The sequence below is a fragment of the Bombina bombina genome, chromosome 1 (genome assembly GCF_027579735.1).
Source record: "Bombina bombina isolate aBomBom1 chromosome 1, aBomBom1.pri, whole genome shotgun sequence".
Taxonomy (NCBI): Eukaryota; Metazoa; Chordata; class Amphibia; order Anura; family Bombinatoridae; genus Bombina; species Bombina bombina.
The window spans coordinates 1,368,461,754-1,368,484,268 of NC_069499.1; the positions used below are offsets into that span (position 1 = coordinate 1,368,461,754).

The 22,515-nt window shown below is 38.5% G+C and overlaps 1 protein-coding gene across 2 annotated transcripts in view; it reads left to right on the forward strand.

Annotated features, from left to right (window-relative positions):
- Positions 1-22,515, forward strand: part of DENND4B (DENN domain containing 4B) — a 497,540-nt gene that overhangs the window by 142,195 nt on the left and 332,830 nt on the right. For both annotated transcript variants that reach the window (XM_053704155.1, XM_053704162.1), the window contains exon 15: positions 8,312-8,451. In XM_053704155.1, the coding sequence (XP_053560130.1) occupies positions 8,312-8,451 (140 nt within the window). The remainder of the gene's footprint in view (positions 1-8,311; positions 8,452-22,515) is intronic.

A 22,515-nucleotide genomic window follows, 5' to 3' on the forward strand; every position in this document is an offset into this window, starting at 1 on the left:
GGAGAAAAAAAACACCCTACTCACGAAAACGACAATAAATGTGAAAAAAGCTAACACCCTGCCATAAGCCCCTATCCTAATAACCCCTAAGCCGCCATCCCCCCAACATTGCAAACACTTTAATTAATAACCACTAAACCGCCATCCCCCCAAACTACATAAATTAACTATTAACGTCTTAACCGCCATTCCCCCACGTTGCAAACTAAACTATTAACCCCTAAATTGCCATCCCTCCACAACGCACAGTATTAAACTAATAACTAAAACTCCTAACTTAACGCTCCCTAACTTAACTCCAATTAAAATACCTATAAATAAAATTAAAACTATTCTAACTTTCTTAAAATAAATCAAAGCTTACCTGTAAAATAAAATTAAAATCTAAGCTTACCCTAACAAAAAATCCAACATTACTATAAAAATGAATTACAAAAAATAATAAAACCTATCATTTACCAAAAAAATAAAAAAAAACCTACATTACTATTCTAATACCCCTAAAATAAAAAAAAACACGCCAAAAAATAAATAAAAAGAATCTACAAATAAATTACCAATAGCTCTTAAACAGGCCTTTTGTAGGGCATTGCCCTAAAGCTAACAGCTCTTTTGCATTAAAAAAATAAATTACCCCTTAACATTACAACACCCCAAAATAAAAATAAAAAACCTAAACCCATTGCCCCATTTTTTGGTAAATGTTAGTTTTTTTATTTTTTGTAGTTACGTTTTTTTGTAATGTTAGATTTTTTGTTAGGGTAAGCTTAGGTTTTAATTTTATTTTACAGGTAATTTTTTATTTATTTTAAGGTAGTTAGGATAGTTTTAATTTATGGGTATTTTAATTGGGGTTAAAGGGACAGTCAAGTAAAAAAAAAAAAAACTTTCATGATTTAAATAGGGCATGTCATTTTAAACAACTTTCCAATTTACTTTTATCACCAATTTTGCTTTGTTCTCTTGGTATTCTTAGTTGAAAGCTAAACCTAGGTAGGCTCATATGCTAAATTCTTAGACCTTGATGGACGCCTCTAATCTGGAAGCATTTTGACAATTTATCACCACTAGAGGGCATTAGTTCATGTGTTTCATATAGATAAAATTGAGCTCACGCACATGAAGCTCCTAGGAGTCAACACTGATTGGCTAAAATGCAAGTCTGTCAAAAGAACTAAAATAAGGGGCAGTCAGCAGAGGCTTAGATACAAGGTAATTACAGAGGTAAAAAAGTGTATTATTATAACCGTGTTAGTTGCAAAACTGGGGAATTGGTAATAAAGGGATTATCTATCTTTTTAAACAACAAAAATTCTGGTGTTGACTGTCCCTTTAAGTTAGGGGGTGTTAGGTTAGGGGTTTAGTTATTAGTTTAATATTGTGCGTTGTGGGGGGATGGCGGTTTAGAGGTTAATAGTTAATTTATGTTGTTTTTTTATGTGTGGGGATGGCGGTTTAGGGGTTAATAATTTTAGTGTTTGCGATGTGGGTGGGATGGAGATTTAGGGGTTAATAATTTTATTTAGTGTTTGCGATGTGGCGGGATGGCAGTTTAGGGGTTAATAATTTTATTTAATGTTTGCGATGTGGGGTGAAGGTGGTTTAAGGGTTAATAGTGTAGTTTATGGGTGTGTAGTTTGTAAGGTATTTTTGTTTGTGTTTTGGGCAACTTTTTATTTCGGAACACACTTTACCACAGCTCTTAGATCACAGTATGGATTGAAGCAGAACAGACTTTTGCGGTAGCGCAATGGGGATTTTGCATGACTTTTAATATCAGCGGAAGAAAAATGGACCGCAAAATCACTGTTGCTTTTACGCAAAGTCTGTTATGCCTCCCTTGTGATCTCGCCCTCTGTTTGTATATAGGGGTATATATTATATCCTGTAGAGATATAGCTCGTTTTTGTGACATCTTTCCTGATATTATATTAAGTAATAGTATTGTGGGTATAATTATGTTAATCATTTTTTTTTATGTATAGATATCAATGATGTCTTTTTGGGTTATTATCTGTCAATATAATAGAGTGTGTAACTAATTTAAAAACTTTCTGTTTTGCTATTTGCAAGCATTGGAATATACTTGTCATTATGGGACATTGTATATTTAAATGTAACCTCCATTAATTGTGAGATTCAATATGCACCTATCAAATTAGGTTGATGACTATGTATGGGTAGGTTTAAAAAAAGTTTAGAAAACAGCATTCATGTCTCTTGGTCTGTGGGGCATGGAATGTAGAATATACTGGATTATAGATAGAGCACCAAGAGATAGATCCACCTATAGCCCTGAACAAAGGCTATCTAGCTAGCCTGCAGGAGGTTAATAATAGAGGTGTGTGTTCAGAGTGCCTCAAATAGGGCCAGGTGACTAAAAACTCAATTGTTGTGGAATAAATTAAGTGAAATAGTGGTGAGGTAGTCGTGAAGGGCGGTCAAAAGTTTAATTTAAAACAATATATTCAATTTACACAATCAAACAAATAAAGAATAAAAAATATAATCAAATTATACACTCATAAAAAATTGTGGATCCACAATATAAAATTGACAAGCAAAAAAGCATAAAATCAATGTGGGTTGGCTGGAGTGGAAATGTCCAACTAGACCTTGACCTTGTGTTGGTGCTACCCAATAAATGTGTGTATTTTGCTTGAGACCCTGAGTTGAATGGGGTCAGTTCTGTATAAAGTGTAGTGGTGTAAGAGTGATGCAATATGAATAGCGCTCTTATGGCTAATAATCAGCGGGATGTACAAGTCCAGCTAGTGATTTCTATAGAATAGCAGCTTAGGTGAGCTGTAACTTAGTTGATGGTGAACTGGTGAAAAAATTCCAAAAAATGTGTCAAAGTTGAAAGTGATCAGGAGAAAAATAATAAAAAAAATGTTATAAAACAATTGTGAAAAAATGGATAAAAATGTAAAAAATAAAAATATTAATAATAAAAATAAGAATGGATTGGTGATAAAAATAAGTGATAATCACAAAGATATTGTCTGGTTAATGTCACAAAAAGTTGTTATAAAAATGTGTACACAAAAACAAATTGTAATCCAGTGGTAAATGCAGTCAATATTAAAGTTAAAAGTGAAAGAATTAAATAAAACTACCTTATTTCTTAATGGTGAGAATCCCTCTTAATTTTGCTGGTGAGAACCCCTGTGATGGATCCTAGTGGTGTCCCAGAGAGTAGTTTGTAGCCTCTCTTGGTGGAGGAAACCTTCCTATTCCTGGTGGCGAGAATCCCTGCAAATGGATCCTATTGGTCTTTCAGTTATTAGCTCCAATGTCCTAAAAAATAAATATTGATAGTGTAGATTGTACAGGTAATGGTGCTAGATTGAAAGTTTGCTTACCAGTTGACTAAAGAGCTGGTAAGCAAACTTTCAATCTACACTATCAATATTTATTGTTTAGGACATTGGAGCTAATAACTGAGACGCCAATAGGATCCATCAAGAGAGGCTACAAACTACTCTCTGGAAGACCACTAGGATCCATCACGGGGGTTCTCACCACCAAAATTAAGAGGGATTCTCACCATTAAGAAATAAGGTCGTTTTATTTCATCCTTTCACTTTTAACTTTAATATTGACTGCATTTACCACTGGATTACAATTTGTTTTTGTGTACACATTTTTATAACAACTTTTTGTGACATTCACCAGACAATTTCTTTGTGATTATCACTTATTTTTATCACCAATCCATTTTTTATTTTTTTTTATATTATTTTTATTTTTCACATTTTTATCCATTTTTCACAATTCTTTATTTTTTTTTAAATTTTTTATTATTATTATTTTTCTCTTGATCACTTTCAACTTTGACACATTTTTTGGATTTTTTTTTCTCCAGTTCACCATCAACCAAGTTACAGCTCACCTAAGCTGCTATTCTATAGAAATCACTAGCTGGACTTGTACATCCCGCTGATTATTAGCCATAACAGCGCTATTCATATTGCATCACTCTTACACAACTACACTTTATACAGCCCTGACCCCATTCAACTCAGGGTCTCAAGCAAAATACACACATTTATTGGGTAGCACCAACACAAGGTCAAGGTCCAATAGTTGGACTTTTCACTCCAGACAATCCACATTTTACTTGTCAATTTTATATTGTGGATCCACAATTTTTTATGAGTGTATAATTTGATTATATTTTTTATTCTTTATTTGTTTGATTGTGTAAATCGAATATATTGTTTTAAATTACACTTTTGACCGCCATTCACGACTACCTCACCACTATTTCACTTAATTTACTCCACAACAATTGAGTTTTTAGTCACCTGGCCCTATTTGGGGCATGGAATGTAGGACCTGCCACGTCCAAATTGCAATCCAATAGAAAAAGAGGTATTTCAGCCTCCAAAGTTAAAAAAGACCTTTATTGTTTCACATAGGGTCCATAAAGATAGAAAATACAAAGTTTCAGGCCTGCTATAGGCCCTTAGTCTTTTTTAACTTTGGAGGCTGGAATACCCTTTCTTTTTCTATGTATGGGTAGGGACTGGGAGGCATAGGTTTATGAGTAAGGTAATGTGAATCTGAAATCTGTGTCTCCTACCATTTACTTTTACTCATATTTTTTTATGGAAGACACTCAATAAAAGTTTAAACTTTTATTCTCCGTGCCTGTTATTTTGTTGTTGAGAGTAGTGCTAGACAGGGTAATGCAGCATTGCATTACAGTAGAGTATTCAGGGATATGCTACCCACAAGGTTTATCCCCAGGAAAGTTCTGCGGATCTGCCTCCTATCCTAAAACAGTACGTTCACTCAGTTAAATGCAAATGGAGGCAAAGTACAGAAGAGATCCCTTTGCAGATCTTGGGCTAATCTGGGACATCCCTAAGTAGCAACCTGTCTAGCTACCCTGTACCCTACAGGAATACAATTGAATTAGAATCCTCCTCACCTGAGGATGATTATTCAAAAACTCAGGATCCCCCTTCTGAAGAAGTTCCAGAGAAGATGTGAAATTTTCAAATTGGAGCACATACACGCTCGATTGCAGGAAGCTTTTATTTGCCTTGGTGATTATGGACCCTCTCCCTGCAGACAAACAATCTGTGAAAAAATGTAAAAGTTCTTTAAGGCAGCCCAAAAGAAGCCTTCTACCTTTTTGTGTACTGATGTGGTTTCTGAGCTAATTAGCTAGGAATGAAAGAAACCAGGCATTCCCTTTGTTCCCTCTGCAAAAATCTAAAGCATCTTCCCTTAACCCTCTGAAAAATTAGAGGTATGGGAGGCTATTCCAAAGGAGGACAGTGCTATCTCAACTTTGGCTTGGCGGACTACTAGTCCATAAGGACAGTACCTCTTTAAGGGTCTGAAACACTGAAAATAGTAAGGTTTTTTCGAGAGATCCTTTAAGCTGGCGGGCTATATATTTTGTCCAGCTGTTAGTACAGCTTGCGAATCTGCAGCTGTCTGGTGTGACAAAATCTCTGACCTTATTTCCCAAGACGCTTCCCTTGATGAAATTCTTATGACCACTGCTTCTTAACTTTTGTTTCCGGCGTGCCTGAAGGCTAATGTGGAAACAGCTGCATTCGCAGCTTCTTAAAGGGACATTAAACACTAAATACATGCTTGTTCCACAGATCTTGATTAGCAATAGGGCAACTTGGACATTGCTCATGAATGTTCGTGCTTGTCATTTGCTGATGGAGGGTTAGGTTGAGCACACAGGGCGTCACTGGTTGGGAGAGGAAAGTAGCTCTTTGGTAAATCGGCTTATCCCTGTAATGAACCGACATCCGGAAAACAGTATCTTCTTTGCATCCGAAACGTGATATTGTAGTTAACAGGAGCAATTTATATGTGTGTTGGTGCAAACCTAAATAATACTATTGCCTTATACTGCATCAGCAGTGATGGTTTAGCTATACGGAGCACTGGCTCAATCCGTCTGAGAGGAGAGTATAAGCGATCAATTTAGTCATTTAAATCCAAATTATATGGACAATAGGTACTCCGCCAACATTTTCCAGACAGAAGGCATCCAAGTTAGTAATCTGCATGTACGGGACCACTTCCATGAACGTTTAATATTTCTCACTGAACCTATCTAAGCTTGGATTAACACACATTGCTTGCTTTACAGTTCACTGCTTCAACTTTATGAATTTGCACAGGACTATTTATCTATCTACTCTCGACTAGGGAACACATTTGTATTCCTGATCTTCAATTACATTTCAAGTTACCGTACACATGATATGTAGATCAAGATTTATAGCTTGTGTTTGTATGAGTGATTGCTGTAGAAGTTGAGCTATAATACTGTGACTTTAAGAGGTACTAACATTAGCATGCACAGTCTTACTCACTGGAAGACTCATTTGATTTTGCCTTTTTTCTGAGGGTTTTCTGCCTATATATCCATAAGAAATCCAAGGGCAAGGCCAAAGTTGCTGATTTTTTCTGTTCCTTTTGCACTCTGGTTCTAAAAACTTCTTCTTTCTCTGATGAAGTGGCAGGAATTCCCAAGACTTCATGGAAGGTCCCCTTAGTATTAAGAACAAGCAGGCTAAAAAGTAAACTCCCGCTTCCAAGTCAGTATGCAGGAGTGTCACCCTGCCAGTATTGTGACTTCTTTAAAGGTTTAGTTATGCTCCATTTGAGAATTCTGTGTACTAGAACTGATATCTCATGGATATAGAATCCGTTTTGTCTGTGTGTGTCTTAAAGGGATAGTAAAGTCCAAATTAAACTTTCATGATTAAGATAGGGCATGCAATTTTAAACAACTTTCTAATTTACTTTTATCATCCATTATTCTCTTGTTATTCTTAGTTGAAAGCTAAACCTAGGTAGGCTCATATGCTAATTTCTAAGCCCTTGAAGGCCGCCTCTCATCTGAATGCATTTGACAGTTTTTCACAGCTAGAGGGCATTAGTTCATGTGTTTCATATGATAATACTGTGCTCGCGCACGTGAAGTTATTTAAGAGTCAGCACTAATTGCCTGAAATGCCAGTCTGTCAAACGATCTGAGATAAGGAGGCAATCAGCAGAAGCTTAGATACAAGGAAATTACAGAGGTAAAAAGTATATTTCTATAACAGTGTTGGTTATGCAAAATTGGGGAATGGTAAATAAAGGGATCATCTATCTTTTTTAACAATAACATTTTTGGGTGTTTATTATCCCTTTAATCTCTAAGGGAAAGGAATAATTTCTTCAGTTTACTTGGATGACAGGATCAGGGAACTGTGTAAGCTTCCTCTTCATGTGTGTGAGGTGCAAGCTAATGTCCCTTATAATTAATGGAACTGCATCTGTCATGTAACCGCTCATTTCTCAGCACATATCCTTCCACAGTGAAGGATGCCAGCATTATAAAAATACCCTAAAAATGTTACAAAATAAATTCTTTTAAAAAGGAAAAAACAAAAAAACTCCCTCTAACATATGCACAGAAGAAAACTTGAAAATTGTAACGTCAAGTAAAATTAAAATAAAAACAAGACATCCTCTTCAGTTTTGAAATTAGCAAAATATAGCTGTAACGTGAGATACTTTACAGTTGCATTAGTCTATAGAATGCCTCATAATGTTTGTGGTCAGCTCTTTGTTTAGGTTCCAAGGAAGTTTCTGAGACGTGAGAATATTTTACTCGTACACACATTTAGATTTACCATGTTTCAAGCATGTTTCTAATCTTGTGGTTGTAGTTGTTTTACCTTCTTAACCATAGCTTCCCATTTTGTGTATTGGACACTTAGCACACATTAGCACACCTATAGATTTTAATGGCAAAATTGTACACTAGCAAAACACTAGAAAATGTAGGCTACGCAATACTAAATTAATTCAGAACATAATTCACAACACCTTTAAAACAAGGCCTCTTGACAACCTCATGTGTCTATGAATCAGTTGTCTCTTGTTTTTTGGTTGAATGTGTATTTATATATTGTCTTAAATGAGAGTAACTGGGAATTTAATTTAACAATAATCTTTACAATTAGTGAGTTTTTGGTTTTGATGGTTGTGGCTTTACATATTTGTAAAATGTCTCCTCCACTGTTCACATGCATAGTTTTTTGAATAATCACCAGAGAAAAAAGGACGATGGTTTGCTGTCTTTTTTTGCTATCTATAGTTTTTCTTTTCACAATGTATTATGTTGTTAGCACTTGCCATTTACTACCAGGTAGCTCTAGGAATTCTTTTTTTTTTAGTTGGATAGAAAGTATTACTTGCCTCCCTTCCTTTCTAAAACCTATCCTGACCTGTTTAAGTTTTTTATTTTTGTTCCTCTAATCATGCTTTTTCAAAGGTGCATGTGGATGGAGAGAAGATGGAGGATTTTCAACTTGTGGAGTTGGATGAATCCCATCGGAGTGAACATACAGTTTTCATCATGCCTGCAGAGTTACCACAGGATCCCAATGGTACAGAACCACCCGCAAAATACAGGTAAGAGGCCACTAGGCTGTGTTACACTCTCTTGCTTAAGACTTACACTGTGTGTGAGACCTTCGGACCTCAGCCTTGCTTCTAAGTATTTTTTTTAAAGACTAGCCAACATTTAAGGCTACCTTTAAGACTATATAGCTGGTGTGAGTTGTCAACTTTGCGTGAAGCAAGACTGGTTATGACTTTTGTTTGAGTTCTAAAAATTGCATGACATGTGTGCAAGGACTCAGCAATTTGTAACATAGATTTATAGATGTGAATGTTCAATGCTTTTTTATTATTTTTTTTTATTACACAAAAGGGATTCACTTCCCCATTGTGGGCCAGATTATAAGTGATGCACTAAATATTTTCTCTGCGCGCAAACACCGCTAAAAGTAAACTTTTTCTTATATTGTGACCGCGTTAACTTCTTTTCCCCATAGACTTTAATATAGTGCACTAACCGGACACTGCGTAATACCTACAATGCTTAACCTGAAATATTTTACATTCTCATTGAAGATGTTCTTTTTATTTAAAAAAAAAAAGATATATATATATATATATATATATACTGTATATGATTAATGTTTTGTAAATTATATATCTATCCTATATAATAAAAGGCCAGGTATGTTTGTCAGATGCAGTCATGCGCAGTAGAGACTGCAGAGGACAAACATACCTGGCCTTGATCTGCAGAGGAGTGCGCACTGCGGAAGCTGCCTGGTGGGGGCGTGACCGAGCATGCCGTGATGGGGGCGTGGCCTCACAGACGTGACAAGGGGCGAGAGAGCAAAAGAGGGGGAGAGAGAGAGCAAAAGAGGGGGAGAGAGAGAGCAAAAGAGGGGGAGAGAGAGCGCACAAGAGGGGGAGAGAGAGCGCACAAGAGGGGGAGAGAGAGCGCACAAGAGGGGGAGAGAGAGCGCACAAGAGGGGGAGAGAGAGCGCACAAGAGGGGGAGAGAGAGCGCACAAGAGGGGGAGAGAGAGCGCACAAAAGAGGGGGGGAGAAAGAGCTCAAAAGAGAGGGAGGAGAGAGAGAGTGCAAAAGAGAGGGAGAGAGAGAGAGTGCAAAAGAGAGGGAGAGAGAGAGAGCTCAAAAGAGAGGGGGAAGAGAGAGAGAGCTCAAAAGAGGGGGGAGAGAGCACAAAAGAGAGGGGGGAGAGAGAGAGCGCAAAAGAGGGAGGGAGAGAGCACAAAAGAGGGAGGGGGAGAGAGCAAAAGAGAGGGGGAGAGAGCAAAAGAGGGGGGAGAGAGAGAGAGCGCGAAAGAGGGGGGAGAGAGAGAGCAAAAGAGGGGGGAGAGAGAGAGTAAAAGAGGGGGGAGAGAGCAAAAGAGGGGGAGAGAGAGCAAAATAGGGGAGAGGAGGAGAGAGCAAAAGAGGGGGAGAGAGCAGAAGAGGGGGGAAGAGAGAGAGAAAGCAAGCAAAACAGGGGGGGGGGGGAGAGAGCAAAAGAGGGGGGGGAGAGAGAGCAAAAGAGGGGGAGAGAGAGAGCAAAAGAGGGGGAGAGAGAGAGCAAAAGAGGGGGGAGAGAGAGAGCAAAAGAGGGGGGAGAGAGAGCGCAAAATAGGGGGGAGAGAGAGAGCTCAAAAGAGAGGGGGAGAGAGAGGGAGCAAGGGTTGGAACCGCGGTACTTAAAAAGTTGGCCCGTGTACACGGGCTTTAGGACTAGTACTTATATAAATATGAATATATAAAGGTATCAATATATACAGATATCTATATTTAAAAATACAAAGAACATTTTCTTCTAAGTGAAGAACATTGCAGTGTAAAATATTTACATTGATTGCATAGTAAAACACATACAATATTAAAATTGATTAAAAATAATTTTCCGTTTTTAAGGTGTTTGACTGTAAAGGGCTCCAATGTGTGTGTTTTGTGTATGAGTATATGTATGTATGTATGTATATGTGTGTGTGTGTGCAGTTCTCCTTTCTGTTAACCGCATATGTAAATTACCCTTGGGTCTCCCTAAGAGTAATGGGTAATCCAGACGTGGACCCCGTGCACACATGCCCTTAGAGAGATACAACTGCAACTCACTGACGAGGCCCATAGAAGGCCGAAACGATCGTCTGGGGTTGTTGCTTCCCTTGTTCAGAGAAGAATTGCCTGGTATTTCGGCGCTGGACTGTCATTGGGCAGGATCAGACTGATATGCTACAGGATATTTTTTCTCTGTGAAGGGGCATAGTGTGCTAAAAGAACGAGCACCCTGAGTTGCAATATAAATGAACAGGCATGGAAGTTATTCTAGCTTTTGTTCTATCTCAGGGGTGCAGTTCTCCTTTCTGTTAACCGCATATGTAAATTACCCTTGGGTCTCCCTAAGAGTAATGGGTAATCCAGACGTGGACCCCGTGCACACATGCCCTTAGAGAGATACAACTGCACCTCACTGACGAGGCCCATAGAAGGCCGAAACGATCGTCTGGGGTTGTTGCTTCCCTTGTTCAGAGAAGAATTGCCTGGTATTTCGGCGCTGGACTGTCATTGGGCAGGATCAGACTGATATGCTACAGGATATTTTTTCTCTGTGAAGGGGCATAGTGTGCTAAAAGAACGAGCACCCTGAGTTGCAATATAAATGAACAGGCATGGAAGTTATTCTAGCTTTTGTTCTATCTCAGGGGTGCAGTTCTCCTTTCTGTTAACCGCATATGTAAATTACCCTTGGGTCTCCCTAAGAGTAATGGGTAATCCAGACGTGGACCCCGTGCACACATGCCCTTAGAGAGATACAACTGCACCTCACTGACGAGGCCCATAGAAGGCCGAAACGATCGTCTGGGGTTGTTGCTTCCCTTGTTCAGAGAAGAATTGCCTGGTATTTCGGCGCTGGACTGTCATTGGGCAGGATCAGACTGATATGCTACAGGATATTTTTTCTCTGTGAAGGGGCATAGTGTGCTAAAAGAACGAGCACCCTGAGTTGCAATATAAATGAACAGGCATGGAAGTTATTCTAGCTTTTGTTCTATCTCAGGGGTGCAGTTCTCCTTTCTGTTAACCGCATATATATATATATATATATATATATATATATATATATATATATATATATATATATATTTCTCTTGTAAAGTGTATCCAGTCCACGGATTCATCCATTACTTGTGGGATGAAAGCTGCAAGAGGATCACCCACAGCAGAGCTGTCTATATAGCTCCTCCCCTAACTGCCACCTCCAATCATTCTCTTGCAGCTCTTGACAAGGGAAGTAGCTAGAGATATGTGGTGACTTAGTGTAGTTTATCTTCAATCAAAAGTTTGTTATTTTTAAATGGTACCGGCGTTGTACTGTTTTTACCTCAGGCAGAAATTAGAAGAAGAGTTTTGCCTGAGGTTTTTGATGATCTTAGCAGGTTAGGATTGGAAAAGGGATTGTCAGCTAGTTCCTTAAAAGGACAGATTTCTGCTCTGTCTATTCTTTTTTACAAGCGTCTGGCGGATGTTCCAGACGTTCAGGCGTTTTGTCAGGCTTTAGTTAGAATCAAGCCTGTGTTTAAACCTGTTGCTCTGCCATGGAGTTTAAATTTAGTTCTTAAGGTTCTTCAAGGGGTTCCGTTTGAACCTCTGCATTCCATAGATATCAAGCTTTTATCTTGGAAAGTTCTGTTTTTGGTAGCTATCTCTTCGGCTCGAAGAGTTTCAGAGTTATCTGCCTTACAGTGTGATTCCCCTTATCTGATCTTCCTTGCAGATAAGGTAGTTTTGCGTACCAAACCTGGGTTTCTTCCTAAGGTGGTATCTAATAAGAATATCAATCAGGAGATTGTTGTTCAGTCACTGTGTCCTAACCCTTCTTCAAAGAAGGAACGTCTTTTACACAATCTTGACGTAGTTTGTGCTTTAAAGTTTTATTTACAAGCTACTAAGGATTTCCGTCAAACATCTGCATTGTTTGTTGTCTACTCTGGACAGAGGAGAGGCCAAAGGGCTTCAGCAACTTCTCTTTCTTTTTGGTTAAGAAGTATAATCCGCTTAGCTTATGAGACTGCTGGCTCCTGAAAGAATTACAGCTCATTCCACTAGAGCGATGGCTTCCACATGGGCTTTTAAAAATGAGGCTTCTGTTGAACAGATTTGTAAGGCGGCGACTTGGTCTTCGCTTCATACTTTTTCAAAATTCTACAAATTTGATACTTTTGCTTCTTCGGAGGCTGTTTTTGGGAGAAAGGTCTTACAGGCAGTGGTGCCCTCCGTTTAAGCGCCTGCCTTGTCCCTCCCTTCATCCGTGTCCTATAGCTTTGGTATTGGTATCCCACAAGTAATGGATGAATCCGTGGACTGGATACACCTTACAAGAGAAAACAAAATTTATGCTTACCTGATAAATTTATTTCTCTTGTGGTGTATCCAGTCCACGGCCCGCCCTGTCATTTTAAGGCAGGTGTTTTTTATTTTTAAACTACAGTCACCACTGCACCCTATAGTTTCTCCTTTCTCTTGCTTGTCTTCGGTCGAATGACTGGAGGTGGCAGTTAGGGGAGGAGCTATATAGACAGCTCTGCTGTGGGTGATCCTCTTGCAGCTTCCTGTTAGGAAGGAGAATATCCCACAAGTAATGGATGAATCCGTGGACTGGATACACCACAAGAGAAATAAATTTATCAGGTAAGCATAAATTTTGTTATAAATAAATATATATATATATATATATATATATACACACAATGTACTGGTGGCCCTCGGTTTACGCCGGTTCAATTTGCGCCGTTTCAGAATAACAACCTTTTTTTCCAGTCATGTGACTGCTATTGAAAAGCTTTTGGAAAGCAATGCACTAATTAAAATAGCCAGTAGGTGGAGCTGTCCACTTGTTTTGCAGCAAAGATATGCAACTTAACAGCCTTAAATTGATCTGTGTACACAGATCAGACCAGATATATCGAGCAAAATTTAGCAGGCACTTCCCTATTATCTTCCTATCCAGCTGCTTGAGGTGAGGGTGCCTAACTGCTTAATAATCACTGCAGATTGAAATGCATAGAATAGGTGCAGACCCAATATTATCTAACATGCTAACAATGCAGAGAATTGATTGCAGAAAAATGCAAGTAAAAAAACGTTTTTGTTTATTAAACTTAGTTTGATGATGATGCAGTCTGTTGTGTGATTATTTTATTAGGTGATGTTTAGCAAATATTTTTGTTCATTAAACTTAGTTTGATGATGATGCAATCTATATTATTAGGTTTATAATGCTGTTTAGCATTTAAAGTCTTCATTTCAAAGCTTTAAAAATAATGTATTAGGTGTTACTTTTTTGAGAGGGGCCTGGAACCTAACTCCCTCACTTCCCATTGACTTACATTATAAACTGGGTTTCAATTTACAACGGTTTCGATTTACACCTACCTGTATATGTGTGTATGTGTACAATCCAGTATACCCTTATCTGGCATCAGCTACATTTATTCATACTATTTACACTGAGCCACAAGCAATAAGAGTCACAACAAGTCCACAGGACTACAATTGAAGGGTACCCTTAAAGGGACACTGAACCCACATTTTTTCTTTTGTGATTCAGATAGAGCATGCATATTATAAGCAACTTTCTAATTTACTCCTATTATCCATTTTTCTTCATTCTTTTGCTATCTTTATTTGAAAAAGAAGGCAAGTTTTTTTATTAGTTCAGTTTTCTGGACAGCACTGTTTTTATTGGTGGATGAACGTAGGTTGTTCACCAAAAATGGGCAGGCATCTAAACTTATATTCTTGCATTTCAAATAAAGATACCAAGAGAATGAAGAACATTTGATAATAGGAGTAAATTAGAAAGTTGCTTAAAATGTCATGCTCTATCTGAATCACGAAAGAAAAAATTTGGGTTCAGTGTCCCTTTAATTCTTCAGGGAGTTCCCTGTCTATTTATGTTCCAGAGTTGAATTATATATATATCACCGGCCACTTTATAAGGTACACCTGTTCAATTGCTTGGTAGCACAAATTGCTAATCAGCCAATCACATGGCAGCAACTCAATGCATTTAGGCATCTAGACGTTGTGAAGATGACTCGCTGAAGTTCAAACCGAGCATCAGAATGGGGAAGAAAGGGGATTTAAGTTACTTTGAACGTGGTATGGTTGTTGGTGCCAGACAGGCTGGTCTGAGTATTTCAAAAACTGCTGATCTACTGGGATTTTCACACACAGCCATCTCTATGGTTTACAGAGAATGGTCTGAAAAAGAGAAAATATCCAGTGAGCGGCAGTTGTGTGGACGAAAATGCCTTGTTGAGGTCAGAGGAGAATGGGCAAACTGGTTAGAGATGATAGAAAGGCAACAGTAACTCAAATAACCACTTGTTACAACCAAGGTATGCAGAATACCATCTCTGGAAGCACATCGAACCTTGAAGCAGAGGGGCTACAGCAGCAGAAGACCACACAGGGTGCCACTCCTGTCAGCTATGAACAGGAAACTGAGGCTACAATTTGCACAGGCTCACCAAAATTGGACCATAGAAGATTGGAAAAACGTTGCCTGGTCTAATGACACTCGATTTCAGCTGCGACATTCAGGTGGTAAGGTCAGAATTTGGCGTAAACAACATGAAAGTATGGATCCATCCTGCCTTGTATCAACGGTTCAGGCTGGTGGTGTAATGGTGTGGGGGATATTTTCTTGCCACACTTTGGGCCCCTTAGTACCAAATGAGCATCTTTTAAATGCCACGGACTACCTGAGTATTGTTGCTGACCATGTCCATCCCTTTAGGACTACAGTGTACCCATCTTCTGATGGCTACTTCCAGCAGGATAATGCACCATGTCACAAAGCTCAAATCATCTCAAACTGTTTTTTGAACATGACAATGAATTAACTGTACTCCAATGGCCTCCATAGTCACCAGAGCTCAATACAATAAAGCACCTTTGGGATATGGTGGAACGGGAGATTCGCATCAACTGCATGATGCTATCATGTCAATATAGACCAAAATGTCTGAGGAATGTTTCCAACACCTTGTTGAATCTATGCCACGAAGAATTAAGGCAAAAAAGGGGTCAAACTCAGTACTAGCAAGGTCTACCTAATAAAGTGACCGGTGAGTGTATGTATACATATATATATATATATATATATATATATATATATATATATATATATATATATATATATATACATGTATGGACACATACACATATTTAGACATATACTGTATATACATTATAGCCTTTTCCAGTCAAATACCTTATCATATACCTTATCATATACCTTTTAACCTGTAGAACTTTTTTTTTATTATTTATGGGAATAATTGTTTTCAGAATGTGTATATATGAGTTAATACTTTGTTTAAATGTATATTTGATTTGTTTGGTTCACATTTTTTTTAACTCTTACACTTAATGTGAGGCTTTCACTCATGCTAACCCGACAAGTGCAAATTTGGTTTGTGTTGGAGTGCACCACTTTACTTTCAACTTTTTATATTTGCTCAAGTTAACATGGTTGCAATATTGCTTGTTTGTGCGCCCCTTGTAATCTTGCCCTGTAAATTTCAGAGCACACAAACCATCCATAAGAATTCAAAGGACACTTCTCCTTTATCAGACTGATACCACATCCATATATCGTTCAGTTAAAACTTAGTTACATTATCATATACATCTACTTGATAACCTTATATTATCTTCTTTTATTTCAATTTGATTTACATTCAACTTCTTAAAATCAGAGCACCTTCATTGGTCAGTAAAGTACCGTGGGGCAATCTTTTCTATTCATGTTCCTGACTGGGCTCGACAAACCCAGGAGCCAGGAAACCACTAGCTCCTAGACTTTTACCTCTGGCTCCTAAATCTTTTAGGATAATCTCCATATATCTACATACAAATACCACTGTCTGACTCCTAAAAGTATGTATTGCTCCTAAATATTCTTACTGGCTCCTAAATTTTAAACATACAAGGTACCTGACTTGTAGAACAAGGATGCAATTATCCTTAATCATTCAGGGGAATAATCTGTGCACAATAAGATTTTCTGATAGATCAGTCAGAAGTATTGATAAGCAGAGATCTCATGGCTTCATGGACAAAGATTTTCTGATAGATCAGTCAGAAGTATTGATAAGCAGAGATCTCATGGCTTCATGGACAAAGTGCAATGATGACCAGATACTATACAGAAAACAAAGACTTTTTAGCACTTATTATAAATGTAATAGTAATCTTTTGGAAATTCATTGTATGTTTTTCCTTCAGTTCTTGCTTTTCTTGGTTAATTCAAGATATACAGGAACCAAAAAACATATTCTGTACATCTAGGTAAATTTGATTTCTTTCAAAAGATGTTTACTGTCCAAAGGATCATCACATGTGGGATTTGTAACATCTTGCTTAGCGTAGTGCCGATGTGCTATTAAAATACTAAAACAAGCACGCTATTTATATGTCAACATGGGTGCGCTATTTATAGACTTATACAGGTGCGCTATTTGTTATGCTAATGTGGACTTGCTATTATTATAATACAGGCACAATATTGATATGTTAACTTGGGTGCGCTATTGTTCTTCCAATACAGGTGAGCTATTTGTTATTTTTACGCGGACGCGCTATTATTATAATATCTCAGGCGTGCTATTGATATGTTAATGCAGGCGCGATATTGTTATTCTTGGCGTCTTATTCCCTTTATAAGGTCCTTCCTGCTTCCTTCCTATCGCCTGTGTATTAGTCTTGTGTTGTGCTTCCTGGGTGTGCTATATTTGTACTTGAATTCTTGTTTTCTCTTAGACTTGCCTCCTCCTGACCTAATTGACTTTAAGATTATTCTTCGGTACCTTTTCTGGGTCTTTTTCTCGGCTGTGGGATTTTCTTCATATCACTCCTCCTGATGCTTTTGTATCCAGTTATTGGCTAGGAAATTGAAATGATAGGTGACATCTCCCTGCAGGCCTGATAGAATTATTCTCTGTGTCCGCTAGGAGAAGGAAAAACACCCCTTTCATTTTAGAGCTTTGCTCCATCCTATATTCTCAGCTCCTCCCTAACTTAGTTACTTTTTTGCCAGTTTCTGAGAAGTCAGAACATATAAAGTACTCTGATGTTCAAATTGTTGATAGAGGTCTTCTAACAGATCTGAGATCCATATGGCCCCTAAGAGTGCCTGCTGGAATTCTGGTGGAAAATATTCTCCCAGTTGGAGATGTCGCAGTGCCCCCCAGGTGAAATGCTCCTTAAAAGAACCTTGGAATTGTGCTTGTTCTTGCTCAGATTAGGCCCTTCTATTGTATGCAGTCTGCAACATTTACGGTAGTTGAAGGTTTTAGCAGGTAGGTAGAGTTATTCCTTGGCCCGGCAGCTATTTGGAGTGTTCTTTAACTTATTTAAGCTCTAGGCTTTAAAGGGACATTAAACACTTTGAGATGGTAATATAAAATGATAAATTGTATATAATAAAACAACTCTGCAATATACTTTCATTATTTATTTTGTCCTCTTTGCCTGTAATTCCATTCTGAAATTGTGAGCTATTCAGTTCCTGTTAGAAATGGAAGTGCAGAACACTGTTAAATGCAGCACAACCATTGGCTGCACACTCTAGTGACCTATTTATAACTGACCCTAATTGGCCACAGCAAAGAAGGTAACACAAGTTACAACATGGCAGTTCCCAGTGTTTTATAGACACTAAAACTTTACACTTTTTTGTTACTTTTTAAACAACTAATGAAACTTTAAAAAATACATCTACATGTTAGTCATGGACTGATATTTTCTTTGAATGCATCATTCTATCTAGCATGTATTTAGTGTTTAATGTCCCTTTAAGGGCAGATATGGGGATCATGTTTGCCTTTCATCTATATTCTTAATATGTAAAAAATAAACCTGTGTATCTCCCTGCTCAGCTCTGTGAAAATTGTGCTTATATCCAAATTGGGGTTACCTGCATTATTGTTGAGTGGTTAATGATCTGTTTCCCCTCCAGGGGGTATATCTGGGAGCTATTCTGAGTTTCCCCAGTATAAGGGAATACATCCACTCTACTGAATATCAGCTTTTGGCTGCTATACCTCCTCCTCCTAAGTGCAGATGTGTAACAGCGGCTGAGGGAATCTTTCCTCACAACCGGCTTTAAATAGGATCTCCTCCTATTTAGTAACCAGTCTAGTGTCGCCATAATCAGGAAAAGGATTTAGGATTCATAATGTTCTTTACATGAGGGTTCAATGTCTGAGTGACAGGGCTCAGTAGAGAAAGGTCCTTTAATTTTAAGATGGAACTTATTCATGTAAAATACTGTATACACTGGAAGTGGAGGATTTGGCTACTGCTATTGCTAAGCCAATAGATAGATTTTTCTAGTCTATCCTAAGCAGCCTGTCTTCTTTCCTATTCCTGAATCTATTACAAAATTGGATTCTAAGAATGGAACAAGCTAGGTGTGCCATGTGTTCTCTCAGCTAAATTTAAAGCTATATAATTTAGAGGTATGAGAAAGTATTCCTAAGGTGGATGGTGCTGTTTCTACCTTGGATAAGTTTGCTATTTTCCCTTTGGAGAACAGTACCTCCTTTTAAGACCCAATGGATAGAAAACAGTAAGAGTTTCAAAGACTTTCTTTTCAACTGGCGGGTTTCTTATTTTGCTGTTATCGTGGCCTGTGTGTCAGTAGCTATGTCAATCTGATGCATTAGTCTCTCTTAGATATCTGCAGAGAGCTGCATCATTGGAAGACATCCAGGACTGTGTTAAAACTGCTAATAGACTAATTAAAACTGCTAATTGTTTTATTGGTGATGCTATCATTGAGAGGATCCATGTGTATGCTAAGAGCGCAAGTACGCTACAATGGCGGTACATAGCAGACATACCTTATGACTTCAATTTTGGTTTGCAGACTCTTTGCTTTTCCCTTTCAGGGTAAGCTTTTGTATGGTGCAGACATGACTGCGAACATATCTCCGGTTACTGGAGGGTAAGGAGCATTCCTACTGCAAGGCAAAAAGTCCATAGGTAAGTGCATGTTATCTGGCCCCTCACGGTCCTTTCATCAGTTCAAATACCAAAAGTCTAACTCCTGGAGACCCAGTTCTGCCTGGACCAAGCTCAAGCAAGCTAAGAAGTCTACTCCTGCTCCAAATGAAGGTGTGTACTTTATGCAGGCTGAGACTTGTGCAAGATCCATTTAGAATCCTTTAGTGTTGGGCATACAGAATCAGTTTCCAATCCAAACCTTCTTTTAGGGGGGGGGGATTTATTTTGTCCTGCTATCTTGCATGGCAGATTTGCAGGGAATGGGACTCATTGTTCCAGTTCCTAGCAAGGACTGATATTATACTCCAACCTGTTTTTAATTCACAGCAATAATTGACTTCATAGGCTTATGCTAAATCTCTAAACACTTCCTACCTTCAAAATGGAAACTTTTGTCACTATTCTTCCTTTAATATAAGAGGGAAAGTTAATGTCTGCAATAGTCGGTTAAAGGATGCTTATATTCACATTCAGATTAACATAAATCATGTGAAGTTCCTCTGTTTTGTCTTTCTTGACAGACACAATCTGTCTCTAGCCCTAACATTAGGTCTGGCCATGGCTCCAACTGTGTTTACCAAAGAGTTTAGACCTTTGATGATGGTGTCTTGGGCTCATGGCATTACAGTAGCTCCTTACCTGTGACAATATCCTCCAGATGAATTCCTTTCAAAAGGCAGTTGATCACACAATCGCCCTTCTACTGATGATACACACGTGACTGGTGCATAAAAGTTCCAAAGAATTATTTCTCTTGTTAAGTGTATCCAGTCCACGGATCATCCATTACTTGTGGGATATTCTCCTTCCCAACAGGAAGTTGCAAGAGGATCACCCACAGCAGAGCTGCTATATAGCTCCTCCCCTCACTGCCATATCCAGTCATTCTCTTGCAACTCTCAACAAAGACGGAGGTAGTAAGAGGAGAGTGGTGTATTATAGTTAGTTTTTTAACTTCAATCAAAAGTTTGTTATTTTTAAATGGTACCGGAGTGTACTGTTTTATCACAGGCAGCATTAGAAGAAGAATCTGCCTGTGATTTCTATGATCTTAGCAGAAGTAACTAAGATCCACTGCCGTTCTCACATATTCTGAGGAGTGAGGTAACTTCAGAGGGGGAATGACGTGCAGGTTTTCCTGTAATAAGGTATGTGCAGTTAACATATTTCTAGGGATGGAATTTGCTAGAAAAATGCTGCTGATACCGGATTAATGTAAGTTAAGCCTAAATGTAGTGATTTAATAGCGACTGGTATCAGGCTTATTAACAGAGATACATACTCTTATAAAAGTGTAATATAAAACGTTTGCTGGCATGTTAATCGTTTTTATATATGTTTGGTGACAAAAATTATTGGGGCCTAGTTTTTTTCCACATGGCTGGCTTGATTTTTTGCCTAGAAACAGTTTCCTGAGTCTTTCCACTGTTGTAATATGAGTGGGAGGGGCCTATTTTAGCGTTTTTTTGCACAGCTAAAATTACAGACAGAGACACTCAGCTTCCTTCTGCATGATACAGGACATCTCTGAAGGGCTCAAAAGGCTTCAAAAGTCGTGTTTGAGGAGGGTAACAACCACAGTAGACCTGTGGCAGTTGTTGTGACTGTGTTTAAAAACGTTTTTGTCATTTATTATTCCGTTTTTGGTATTAAGGGGTTAATCATCCATTTGCAAGTGGGTGCAATGCTCTGCTAACTTGTTACATACACTGTAAAAATTTTGTTAGTGTAACTGCCTTTTTTCACTGTTATTTCAAATTTTGTCAAAATTTGTTTCTCTTAAAGGCACAGTAACGTTTTTTATATTGCTTGTTAACTTGTTTAAAGTGTTTTCCAAGCTTGCTAGTCTCATTGCTAGTCTGTATAAACATGTCTGACACAGAGGAAACTACTTGTTCATTATGTTTAAAAGCCATGGTGGAGCCCCATAGGAGAATGTGTACTAAATGTATTGATTTCACCTTAAACAGTAAAGATCAGTCTTTATCTATAAAAGAATTGTCACCAGAGGGGTCTGTCGAGGGGGAAGTTATGCCGACTAACTCTCCCCACGTGTCGGACCCTTCGCCTTCCGCTCAAGGGACGCACGCTAATATGGCGCCAAGTACATCAGGGACGCCCATAGCGATTACTTTGCAGGACATGGCTGCAATCATGAATAATACCCTGTCAGAGGTATTAGCCAGATTGCCTGAATTGAGAGGCAAGCGCGATAGCTCTGGGGTTAGACGAGATACAGAGCGCGTAGATGCTGTAAGAGCATGTCTGATACTGCGTCACAATATGCAGAACCTGAGGACGAGAGCTTCAGTCTGTGGGTGACGTCTCTGAATCGGGGAGACCTGATTCAGAGATTTCTAATTTTAAATTTAAGCTTGAGAACCTCCGTGTATTGCTTGGGGAGGTATTAGCTGCTCTGAATGACTGTGACACAATTGCAGTACCAGAGAAATTGTGTAGACTGGATAAATACTATGCAGTGCCGGTGAGTACTGATGTTTTTCCAATACCTAAAAGGCTTACAGAAATTATTAGTAAGGAGTGGGATAGACCCGGTGTGCCCTTTTCCCCACCTCCTATATTTAGAAAAATGTTTCCAATAGATGCCACTACACGGGACTTATGGCAGACAGTCCCTCAGGTGTAGGGAGCAGTTTCTATTTTAGCAAAGCGTACCACTATCCCGGTTGAGGACAGTTGTGCTTTTTCAGATCAAATGGATTAAAAATTAGAGGGTTACCTTAAGAAAATGTTTATTCAACAAGGTTTTATTTTACAGCCCCTTGCATGCATTGCGCCTGTCACTGCTGCGGCGGCGTTCTGGTTTGAGGCCCTGGAAGAGGCCATCCATACAGCTCCATTGACTGAAATTATTGACAAGCTTAGAACACTTAAGCTAGCTAACTCATTTGTTTCTGATGCCATTGTTCATTTGACTAAACTAACGGCTAAGAATTCCGGATTCGCCATCCAGGCGCGTAGGGCACTATGGCTTAAATCCTGGTCAGCTGATGTGACTTCAAAGTCTAAATTACTCAACATTCCTTTCAAGGGGCAGACCTTATTCGG